At 44.0% G+C, this 12,142-nt stretch overlaps 2 protein-coding genes across 6 annotated transcripts; one reads left to right on the plus strand and one right to left on the minus strand.

Annotated features, from left to right (window-relative positions):
- Positions 1 to 5,517: 5,517 nt before the first annotated feature.
- Positions 5,518 to 6,929, plus strand: LOC135548319 (TP53-regulated inhibitor of apoptosis 1-like). 2 transcript variants are annotated; one of them, XM_064977796.1, is made up of 2 exons: positions 5,518 to 5,827; positions 6,207 to 6,929. In XM_064977796.1, the coding sequence occupies exons 1-2, from the start codon at positions 5,654 to 5,656 to the stop codon at positions 6,282 to 6,284; spliced, it is 252 nt and encodes an 83-aa protein (XP_064833868.1). In that variant the 5' UTR covers positions 5,518 to 5,653; the 3' UTR covers positions 6,285 to 6,929. The 2 variants fall into 2 exon arrangements, 1 of the variants encoding a protein (XP_064833868.1); XR_010456806.1 differs by having other exon boundaries at positions 5,733 to 5,827; positions 5,917 to 6,929.
- An 88-nt stretch (positions 6,930 to 7,017) lies between these two features.
- LOC135548318 (serine/arginine-rich splicing factor 9-like) lies at positions 7,018 to 11,318 on the minus strand. 4 transcript variants are annotated; one of them, XM_064977793.1, is made up of 5 exons: positions 11,211 to 11,318; positions 9,243 to 9,422; positions 8,881 to 9,056; positions 7,932 to 8,104; positions 7,018 to 7,814 (listed from the first exon to the last, which is right to left on the minus strand). In XM_064977793.1, exons 2-5 carry the CDS (start codon positions 9,398 to 9,400, stop codon positions 7,581 to 7,583), a joined length of 741 nt encoding a protein of 246 aa, XP_064833865.1. In that variant the 5' UTR covers positions 9,401 to 9,422; positions 11,211 to 11,318; the 3' UTR covers positions 7,018 to 7,580. The 4 variants fall into 4 exon arrangements, with proteins under 4 accessions (XP_064833865.1, XP_064833866.1, XP_064833864.1 ...); XM_064977794.1 differs by having other exon boundaries at positions 9,243 to 9,442; positions 11,211 to 11,314; XM_064977792.1 differs by having other exon boundaries at positions 9,243 to 9,779; positions 11,211 to 11,312.
- Between the last annotated feature and the right edge of the window lie 824 nt (positions 11,319 to 12,142).

Consider the following 12,142-nt stretch of genomic DNA (forward strand, 5'->3'; position numbering starts at 1 on the left):
AGTCCTGGGCGACTTTAACCTCCCCACGTCTACCTTTGACTCATTCCTCTCTGCCTCCTTCTTTCCACTCCTCTCCTCTTTTGACCTCACCCTCTCACCTTCCCCCCCTACTCACAAGGCAGGCAATACGCTCGACCTCATCTTTACTAGATGCTGTTCTTCCACTAACCTCATTGCAACTCCCCTCCAAGTCTCCGACCACTACCTTGTATCCTTTTCCCTCTCGCTCTCATCCAACACTTCCCACACTGCCCCTACTCGGATGGTATCGCGCCGTCCCAACCTTCGCTCTCTCTCCCCCGCTACTCTCTCCTCTTCCATCCTATCATCTCTTCCCTCTGCTCATACCTTCTCCAACCTATCTCCTGATTCTGCCTCCTCAACCCTCCTCTCTTCCCTTTCTGCATCCTTTGACTCTCTATGTCCCCTATCCTCCAGGCCGGCTCGGTCCTCCCCTCCCGCTCCGTGGCTCGATGACTCACTGCGAGCTCACAGAACAGTGCTCCGGGCAGCCGAGCGGAAATGGAGGAAAACTCGCCTCCCTGCGGATCTGGCATCCTTTCACTCCCACCTCTATACATTTTCCTCCTCTGTCTCTGCTGCTAAAGCCACTTTCTACCACTCTAAATTCCAAGCATCTGCCTCTAACCCTAGGAAGCTCTTTGCCACCTTCTCCTCCCTCCTGAATCCTCCTCCCCCCCCCCTCCTCCCTCTCTGCAGATGACTTCGTCAACCATTTTGAAAAGAAGGTCGACGACATCCGATCCTCGTTTGCTAAGTCAAACGACACCGCTGGTTCTGCTCACACTGCCCTACCCTGTGCTCTGACCTCTTTCTCCCCTCTCTCTCCAGATGAAATCTCGCTTCTTGTGACGGCCGGCCGCCCAACAACCTGCCCGCTTGACCCTATCCCCTCCTCTCTTCTCCAGACCATTTCCGGAGACCTTCTCCCTTACCTCACCTCGCTCATCAACTCATCCCTGACTGCTGGCTACGTCCCTTCCGTCTTCAAGAGAGCGAGAGTTGCACCCCTTCTGAAAAAACCTACACTCGACCCCTCCGATGTCAACAACTACAGACCAGTATCCCTTCTTTCTTTTCTCTCCAAAACTCTTGAACGTGCCGTCCTTGGCCAGCTCTCCCGCTATCTCTCTCAGAATGACCTTCTTGATCCAAATCAGTCAGGTTTCAAGACTAGTCATTCAACTGAGACTGCTCTTCTCTGTATCATGGAGGCGCTCCGCACTGCTAAAGCTAACTCTCTCTCCTCTGCTCTCATCCTTCTAGACCTATCGGCTGCCTTCGATACTGTGAACCATCAGATCCTCCTCTCCACCCTCTCCGAGTTGGGCATCTCCGGCGCGGCCCACGCTTGGATTGCGTCCTACCTGACAGGTCGCTCCTACCAGGTGGCGTGGCGAGAATCTGTCTCCTTGCCACGCGCTCTCACCACTGGTGTCCCCCAGGGCTCTGTTCTAGGCCCTCTCCTATTCTCGCTATACACCAAGTCACTTGGCTCTGTCATAACCTCACATGGTCTCTCCTATCATTGCTATGCAGACGACACACAATTAATCTTCTCCTTTCCCCCTTCTGATGACCAGGTGGCGAATCGCATCTCTGCATGTCTGGCAGACATATCAGTGTGGAGGACGGATCACCACCTCAAGCTGAACCTCGACAAGACGGAGCTGCTCTTCCTCCCGGGGAAGGACTGCCCGTTCCATGATCTCGCCATCACGGTTGACAACTCCATTGTGTCCTCCTCCCAGAGCGCTAAGAACCTTGGCGTGATCCTGGACAACACCCTGTCGTTCTCAACTAACATCATGGCGGTGGCCCGTTCCTGTAGGTTCATGCTCTACAACATCCGCAGAGTACGACCCTGCCTCACACAGGAAGCGGCGCAGGTCCTAATCCAGGCACTTGTCATCTCCCGTCTGGATTACTGCAACTCGCTGTTGGCTGGGCTCCCTGCCTGTGCCATTAAACCCCTACAACTCATCCAGAACGCCGCAGCCCGTCTGGTGTTCAACCTTCCCAAGTTCTCTCACGTCACCCCGCTCCTCCGCTTTCTCCACTGGCTTCCAGTTGAAGCTCGCATCCGCTACAAGACCATGGTGCTTGCCTACGGAGCTGTGAGGGGAACGGCACCGCAGTACCTCCAGGCTCTGATCAGGCCCTACACCCAAACAAGGGCACTGCGTTCATCCACCTCTGGCCTGCTCGCCTCCCTACCACTGAGGAAGTACAGTTCCCGCTCAGCCCAGTCAAAACTGTTCGCTGCTCTGGCCCCCAATGGTGGAACAAACTCCCTCACGACGCCAGGACAGCGGAGTCAATCACCACCTTCCGGAGACACCTGAAACCCCACCTCTTCAAGGAATACCTAGGATAGGATAAAGTAATCCTTCTCCCCCCTTAAATGATTTAGATGCACTATTGTAAAGTGGCTGTTCCACTGGATGTCAGAAGGTGAATTCACCAATTTGTAAGTCGCTCTGGATAAGAGCGTCTGCTAAATGACTTAAATGTAAATGTATATACCTGAGCACAGTGTTTTCAAAACATTCAGTAGTCTCATGACATTCACTTGAGGTCCTGACAATCAATTTTCTGTCCATCGATAAATGTAAAAGGGCAGCTGAAAGATGTTCTCTTCCCTTCTTCTCTAGCCTTCATCCCCCAAAATCCTTCATTCCCTGAATGCCAAGAGTGTGCAATGCTGTCATCAAGGCAAAAGGTGGCTACTTTGAAGAATCTTAAATCACTTTTTTGGGTACTACATGATTCCATATGTGTTATTTCATAGTTCAAATGGTAAAATCAAGAAAAACCCTTGAAGGAGTTGGTGTGTCCAAACTTGAGGTCGAACGATTAATCGGAATGGCCGATTAATTAGGGCCGATTTCAAGTTTTCATAACAATCGGAAATCGGTATTTTTGGGCACCGATTTGCCTTTTATTTTTATATACCTTTATTTAACTAGGCAAGTCAGTTAAGAACACATTCTTATTTTCAATGACAGCCTAGGAACGGTGGGTTAGCTGCCTCGTTCAGGGGCAGAACGACAGATTTTCACCTTGTCAGCTCAGGGGATCCAATCTTGCAACATTACAGTTAACTCGTCCAACGAAATAAGGACCTGCCTCTCTGTCGTTGCCCTCCACAAGGAGACTGCCTGTTACGCGAACAGTAAGCCAATGTAAGGCAGTAAGCCAAGGTAAGTTGCTAGCGAGCATCAAACGTATCTTATAAAAAACAATCAATCATAATCACTAGTTGGCCTCCCGGGTGGCGCAGTGGTTAAGGGCGCTGTGCCATCAGAGACTGGGTTCGCGCCCAGGCTCTGTCGTTACCGGCCGCGACAGGGAGGTCAATTGGCCTGGAGTCGTCCGGGTTAGGGAGGGCTTGGCCGGTAGGGATGTCCTTGTCTCATCGCGCACCAGCGACTCCTGTGTCGGGCCGGGTGCAGTGCACGCTAACCAAGGTTGCCAGGTGCACGGTGTTTCCTCCGACATATTGGTACGGCTGGCTTCCGGGTCGGATGCGAGCTGTGTTAAGAAGCAGTGCGGCTTGGTTGGGTTGTGTATCGGAGGACGCATGACTTTCAACCTTCATCTCTCCCGAGCCCGTACGGGAGTTGTAGCGATGAGACAAGATAGTAGCTATTAAAAAAAACTATTGGATACCACGAAATTGGGGAGAAAAAGGGGTAAAATTAAAATCAGAATCCCTAGTTAACTACACATGGTTGATGATATTACTAGATATTATCTAGCATGTCATGCGTTGCATATAATCTGACTGAGCATACAAGCATCTAAGTATCTGACTGAGCGGTGGTAGACCGAAGCAGGCGCTTAAACATTCATTCAAACAGCACTTTTGTGCGTTTTGCCAGCAGCTCTTCGTTGTGCGTCAAGCATTGCACTGTTTATGACTTCAAGCCTATCAACTCCCGAGATGAGGCTGGTGTAACCGAAGTGAAATGGCTAGCTAGTTAACACACGCTAATAGTGTTTCAAACGTCACTCGCTCTGAGCCCTCTAGTAGTTGTTCCCCTTGCTCTGTATGGGTAACGCTGCTTTGATGGTGGCTATTGTCGTTGTGTTGCTGGTTCGAGCCCATGGAAGAGCGAGGAGAGGGACGGAAGCTATACTGTTACACTGGCAATACTAAAGTGCCTATAAGAACATCCAATAGTCAAAGGTTAATGAAATACAAATGGTATAGAGGGAAATAGTCCTATAATTACTATAATAACTACAACCTAAAACTTCTTACCTGGGAATATTAAAGACTCATGTTAAAAGGAACCATCAGCTTTCATATGTTCTCATGTTCTGAGCAAGGAACTGAAACGTTAGCTTTCTTACATAGCACATATTGCACTTTTACTTTCTTCTCCAACACTTTGTTTTTGCATTATTTAAACCAAATTGAACATGTTTCATTATTTACTTGAGGCTAAATTGATTGTATTGATGTATTATATTAAGTTAAAATAAGTGTTCATTCAGTATTGTTGTAATTGTCATTATTACAAATAAATAAATAAAAATCGGCCAATTAATCCGTATCGGCTTTTTTGGTCCTCCAATAATCGTATCGGCGTTGAAAAATCGTAATGGTCGACCTCTGGAACTGGAATTTGCAGCTGTTGACTTACTGCAGCTAGAAAGAGAGCAGTTGATGCGTTTAAAAAAAGCTCTATCTACAGATTGGTAGACACTTTTCCTAATCGGTTTTCAGATTTGAAAAGCAGAGAAGTAGGGAAAGATTTCATACCCTCAATGTTTTTGTCTGACTTGTTGGGGGAGTGGTCAAAATGTCAGTTGCTTGGGAAAAGTTGGGAGAAAATCTGGTAATGTAAATATTATGGTTACGAGAACGGATATGAACAACAGAAGTAGACAAAGATTTCACACCATCTAATTTATTTTGTCTAACTGGTTGGGGTAGTGGTCGAAACAGCAGTTTACACAAGTTAGAGAAAATGTTGATGTGGTTACTAAAACAGCTGTAACTTTTTTATTCAAATATAATTTTACTTTCATACGCCAGATTTGAGCAGCAGAGAAATAGACAAAGATGTAAATGCTCTAACTTTTTGTTTAAGTCATTGCAAAATGGTCAAAGTAGCGGATTTGTGTCAAAAGTTCCATTATTGCATTTACAGTGAATGTAAATTGTAATTGATTTCACAATGTGGCCTTTTAGAATCTTGAGGAAGTCCCATACAAGGGGATGAAAAACAAAAAAGAGCAAATGTTTAACATTTAAAAAAATATGTAAAAAAAACCAAACAGTATACAATAAACTCAGGCATGGCCGCCCTGCACGTTTTAAAGTTTGAACGGCGTTTCTAGTTTGAACTGTGTAAGAGGAGTATCGTGCTAATTAATAATAATAATAATAAGTCAGTCGAAGATTGAAGTTGGAGCTTTTGCTTCCACAAATGAGCCCCTTCTGTCTGTGGTCTAGATTTACGATGTGTCGCTTGTTAAATTACGTCATCAGTATACGCAGTGCTGTCTGGCCAATCAGACCACATGGTTCAAGGAATGTCAAGCGAGCTGTACGGAAGAAACACTTTAAGCTGAAATAATTGACCGTAAACTTTATTCCTTCAGTATTTCTTATTCTCATATGTTCTATGCTTATTCTGTCTTGAAGATGAATAGTGTTGGAGAGGGCTGCACTGACCTAAAACGGGAATATGACCAGTGTTTTAACCGTTGGTTTGCTGAGAAATTCTTGAAGGAAGATCGAAGCGGTGATCCCTGTACCGAAATGTTCAAGAAATATCAGCATTGTGTCCAGGTAAATACATTTAATCAAACACGGATAAATGTTGTTAGCTATCTATCTGCTCATAATCACCACTCATTGATGTTGTACCTTACTTTCAGGTAACCAAAACAGCCATGATGCAAGACCATTGTGTCAGCTGTCATGATATTAGGCCCCAGAAGAAGTATATTATTCAAAGGACTGGAGCACAGACGCAAGGGGACATTTAGCTACTTTGTTATAAAACATAATTGACTTAAGGACATCTATGTATTGGAAATAAATATCCTCAATTCATGATATAGGCTTATTGTCTTCTCAGAATCCATTATTATTTAGTATTTTTAAATGTTGGATGCAAGTGTCTAATCTAATGATACAACTACATATGTTGTGCTTGTATTTGCAGAAGGCCATCAAAGAAAAGAACATTCCCATTGATGGTGTAGAATTCATGGGCCCCAATAAAGAGAAACCAGACAGCTGACAGATATGATGGAGGAGCTCCCCAACAACTTTGTGCTCTGTCACACTTGCATTGCTCACTGGGCTTGCCATGGACAGGGTTTCCACCCTTTTATCTTGGATTGGGTTTTGTTTAAGGTCGCTGTCCTAATGTGGAGACTAATGAGCATTCATATGAAGGATCCAACATGCTAAATTACACGACGATGGGTATTGTAATTTGCATGTTGGGCATGGATTACAAGTGGAAGCTATGAATCCAGTCATTTGGGTCAGGCCAATAAATATCCATGGTCACAAGATGCATGTAAAGTGGTCACCTCAGATACTCATTCATTGTAAAGGACTATGATGCTTTGCAAAGGGAGTTTCATTTTTTTCAGTTATAAAATTGTTGACGTCTACTGTAAGAGTGCCCTGGCTTAATGTCCCTCAAGACAACTGAAGAAGGCATTAATGTGGAAGCATTGGGCTAGAAGAGAAAGCTCAAACATCATACAAGGACATTTATTTGGTTTACACTGTAGAAGAGCAGATGTTTTGTCTCTCACTCTTAGCTCCATTGCACTTCAGTTTTCAGTGTTTTTTTTCTCTGTATGATGCAATGTAATGCTGTGATTGACATGTACATTGACAAAGCAATAAATAGGAGAATCATGTTCCATTACTGCCAAGTAATATTTTTAGCTCTGGATGGATATCAATGTGTCACAGGAAACCTAATATGCAATGTGACAAACCATTGAGTACAGGTGTTGGGTTTGTTTCAGTGTTTTAATTGAAAACAAAATGCTTGCATATAGACACCACAGGTTACAAAAACAGAGGAATGAACTGGCTAAAGTTCAATATTTCTTTAAAATAAAACATGGGATTTTCACAGAGGTTTACCAGATTACAATCAAAATCAATTTCCAAACATTCATTCATTCTTAGAGGTTCACACACACTTACAATTCATTTAAAAGGAATAGACGATGCAGGCAGATGTTCACATTTAGTTTTTGTTGGGTGTCGCACTTCTCAGGGCAGTGTTCAAACTGATAATGTTCATACATGTACTTGAGCAGCAAGACCAGTTAATTGGCATGTTAACAAATGGTCTCACCAGACATCAGAACTGAGCTGACTAGTGACCTGACATGGGGAGCTGAAGCTTAAGGAAATCAACAATATTAAGGCCAACAGGAGGGCAGGGGTGACTGATAAAGGAATGTACATAGCAAGCAAAAGGGGGACAATTATTTGAGATCTGGGATAAAAATAATAATTAAACTGCGCCGAATCATCAGTGCCCTCTTGTGAATGGCCAGCTGGTCTATCGATAGTGGCGTGGGGGCGGGCTATGGTACGGTACTGGGTGTCGCCTTGCTGGGGGGCTATGGCGCGACACAAGGCGGCGTGGGGGTGACTGGTAGCGCTGTGGAGGGGACCCTCTGCTTTGGTAAGGAGGTGGTGAGTAGCCACGCCCTCGGGGGGATCTGGAGCGAGACCGCGAGCGACTGTAACTGGCACCACGTTCTCCGTGGACACGAATGTTTGCCGTCTCCCCCTGAGAGACAGAGCAAATGAAAGATGACCCATTTTCCTTCATGAGCTTGAATAAGCTTGATTTGACTCGCAAATGCACTCATATTTGTCTCGTTTTACCATGGAAAGGTGTACTCACCTGATGGGAACGGAACTCAGTCCCATCCAGTCTGCGCAGGGCGTATTCCATGTCCTCCCGACGAACAAACTCCACCACTCCTTCACCATCTCGCTGCACGTCGGCGAAACAAACATCCCCTGCCTCACGCATGTGATCTTTCAGATCCTGCCAGCTCCCGGTTTGGGGCAAGCCTGGGAGGGGAAACAGCACATTGTCATTTTACCAAAAGCTCTTGCTTGTTGGAGTGGAAGAGTGATATTTTTGATGCCATCAAATATGGGTTTTCAAGTAAAGTTTTGATAGACTGTTTCAGGTGGCATGTACCCAATTCACATTTGTATTTACATTTCAGCCAAAGTTGAGGGATATTATAAGTATGCAAATAGTCAGTCACTACTAATATTTCCCTTGATTTGAAAGAAAAGTACTATCTGACTGCCAGTTGTGTTGAAACCAAAGAAATAAGCTCTTCTAGCTATACTAGACGATATACAACACCGATACAGTTGGGGTCAGAATGATACCAGTATCCAGATAACTCTTTAGTCCTTGAAAAAACCTGCTGTATATAAAATAGTGTGCTATAGCTAGAAAAATAAATGTGACTCTGGGTGACGATGTTTGTTTTCAACATTCTGGCTGTTTCCCTAAAGATCCGCTTTGTGTTGTTTCCTTGCCACAACACGAATGAGTACCGCGATACTGGTATCGTCCCGGCCCTAGATACAATAGTGAAATACCTCCAAGCAATGGCAAAAACTAAAATTTATAAAACATACACCTACCAGTCACTATGGCCAGGTGTTTGGGTTTATGCAGTCAACATGATCAGTTTGAGTTTTTATTGTTTTGCTCGTGATTGTTTTGGGCAGCTGACTTGATCTCCACTTAGTCCCCTTGACTTCCAGTCCGCCAAGAGAGAGAGAGACAAAAATAACACTTCCTACGACTCAGAACGTCCACCTACCAGTCACTATCACCCGGAACTCAGATCTCCGAGTTGGGGGCCCAAACCTCCCCCTAGGACCTCCTTCTCCCATAGGGCCACTAAATTTGGCGCCAGAGGAGCGAGGGTATTCTACACGCAGCTTGGAGTCTCCGAATCCATATCCATTCCTTCCATAGACCGCATCTTCCGCATCCCTAAGAGAAGAGAGCACAGAACTCCTTACTTACTTGCCTAAGGGAAGTACACTTGGCAACGCCTTCTCTATCCGTTCCCTGAGGTCAGTCCCTGGTGATGTTACTAAATCAGAGGAGAACAGCTTGCCAAACAGCCAGGAATTGTGATTGGACTTGTACACGCACTAGATCATCCCTGGAACTCACCGTGGATCATCGAAGCGAACAAAAGCAAAAGGGATGGTTCCCCTGTTATTCTTTAGTTCGATATCCCGGATTTTTCCATATTTGAAGAAGAGATCCTCTATGTCCTTCTCCTGGGCGTCCATTGGAAGATTTCCCACGTAGATCCTTCCATCAGTCATTGTTGGTATTGGTTAGGCCCTGCTAAAATAAACCGAAGGCACCTGCAGGCTTCAAAATCACTGATCGATTCCAAGAACAATGGTGGAGATTATCCGTATCCTAATCCTAGTCCCAATCCTAGTCCATCCTCTTCTAATGCTTTAAATTAATAAAAAAAAGTTATAGAATCCGTATCCTAATCCAAATCCTAGTCCGTCCTCTTCTAATGCTTTTAAATTGCATACAAAAAAATTGTATAGAATCCGTATCCTAATCCTAGTCCCAATCCATCCTCTTCTAATGCTTTAATTTGGAAAAATCTAGAATCTTTGTGGAGCAGGAGCAGTACATGTTGAGTTCAATATAATCTGCACAGCACCTTGGACCAGAGTCTGAAAGCTTTAGAACACAGGGTAATGCTGATGAATGCCTTGGACTCAAATTATACAACTATCTATCAGAAGTATTTTGAACATGCACTAGTTAGTGGCTAACTAGCTAGTACTACCAGAAATACTTTCATTAAGACATTTCATGTATTTCTGGTACTACTGACCTTCCTTCAATATGACATATAACAAACCAATTCAATAGGTTATGTAGCAAAAAGAGGCAGGCTACAGTTATTTTACTAGAACGCAAATTCTAAAGAAAGGTTGCGCTTCAAACTCAAAGTAGACAGCCCTAAACACTCAGCCCTTGGAGGAATCCGCGCAGTCTAGCAGGGGAAATTTGCAAGTAAGCCGCCCAGTCCTCGTTTTTAAAGGAGTTTGCGAGTGTACAATTATGTTCACTTCGGGGCCTGACACGCCCCATAATTCAATTTTCGATTATACATCCGCTAAGAAAAGTCTGCCAAAACGTAAAACCTCAACGTCAATATGGAGTCAACATACTAGAGTAAGTAAACGCGAATGTAAATAAGTTAAAAAATTGTGCTACTAATGCCCACGTTTCATAAAAGTAATGATGCTTTTGTTAGGTTAGCTTTAGGAAATTGTAGAAATAAACATTTTCCTTCATCAGAAGTAGCTAGGCAGGCTAACGTTAGTTAGCTAATTAATGTGCTGGATGTCATACAGTAGGCGTATAATAATAATTATATAGTTAATAGACATGCAGTAATAAATGACCGTAGCATATATAAAGCACCCACACGTGGCTGAAAACAATCTTCTCCGCAAGAATAAGTGACGAATTTCCGGGCAAGGGCGGTCCATTTAAAAATAATTCCTTCCCCCTCACCCTGCAAGTGTATACTCGTCAGACGTCATCAGAAGTGTCCACTTACTTTGAGGGCTGAGGGGATAGGGTGTGTCTTAAGTGTTTGGAATACAACCAAGGTCTGGCAGTTACAAGTACACAGTCAGAAACAAGTCAGCCCGCTAAATAAAGTTAGCATGCTAAGCTAACAACATGGTTACCGATGTGTTAGCTCTCGAGAACCCAATGGAGTCATAATACTAATGTTCGTTAGCTAGCTATGTGTTTGCATTTGACAAAACATGATTTTGAATATACCCCCCCCCCCCTATTGAATTCCATTAACTAGACAACGTTATTATATCTACAGTTCGCTAGGTCCGAACATGCATTAAAACACTACAATGCGTGAACGATTAACTGGCTGGCTTGGTAGCGCCGTTCAACCCTAGTTCGAGCTAGCTAGCTTACTTTAGTCCTCTTTTGTTGTTTCCGTCCATGCTAACGTTAGCTATAGTCTACTCCCCTCTTTAATTTTAAAGTGTAAATAGCAACACGTATTTAGATCGGTTATTAACCTTTATGAAAAACTAATTATTTGCTATAAAAAAATAATTTCAGACATACCTCAGAGAAATTTTGGGAAAATATGTGGAAGGCTATCGAGCAGTCTCTTCCAAGCCTCAAAGCAGGAAGTCAGCTCGAGTTGTCGCTGGTTCGTTACGTCAGAAATACCCGCCCACTTTTGAGACAGATTAATTTGCATAGGGCAGGCAAATCGTAAAAATCTTCCCTTTGAAGGCATGGCACAATCTGTAATTTCGACAAACTGACCCTGCCACTTTGTGTAGTGAATTGATGGTTGGATGGGGCTGGCGAATAATAACCCACACAGAACCACCCAATGTCACAGGAAGGCCATAAAGATCATCAAGGACAACAACCACCTGAGCCACTGCCTGTTCACCCCGCTATCATCCAGAAGGCGAGGTCAGTACAGGTGCATCAAAGCTGGGACCGAGAGACTGAAAAACAGCTTCTATCTCAAGGCCATCAGACTGTTAAACAGCCACCACTAACATTGAGTGGCTGCTGCCAACATACTGACTCAACTCCAGCCACTGGGGCGGCAGGGTAGCCTAGTGGTTAGAGCGTTGGACTAGTAACCGAAAGGTTGCAGAAATCGAATCCCCGAGCTGAGAAGGTACAAATCTGTTGTTCTGCCCTTGAACAGGCAGTTAACCCACTGTTCCTAGGCCATCATTGAAAATAAGAATTTGTTCTTAACTGACTTGCCTAGTAAAAAAACAAAAAAAAACCACTTTAATAAATGGAAAAATTGATGTAAAAAATGTATCACTAGCCACTTTAAACAATGCCACTTAATATAATGTTTACATGATCTCATATGTATATACTGTACTCTATACCATCTACTGCATCTTGCCATCTTTATGTAATCCATGTATCACTAGCCACTTTAAACAATGCCACTTTTATATGTTTACATACCCTACATTACTAATCTCATATGTATATTCTGTACTCGATACAATCTA

The sequence above is a fragment of the Oncorhynchus masou genome, chromosome 11, assembly GCF_036934945.1.
Source record: "Oncorhynchus masou masou isolate Uvic2021 chromosome 11, UVic_Omas_1.1, whole genome shotgun sequence".
NCBI classification, from domain to species: domain Eukaryota; kingdom Metazoa; phylum Chordata; class Actinopteri; order Salmoniformes; family Salmonidae; genus Oncorhynchus; species Oncorhynchus masou.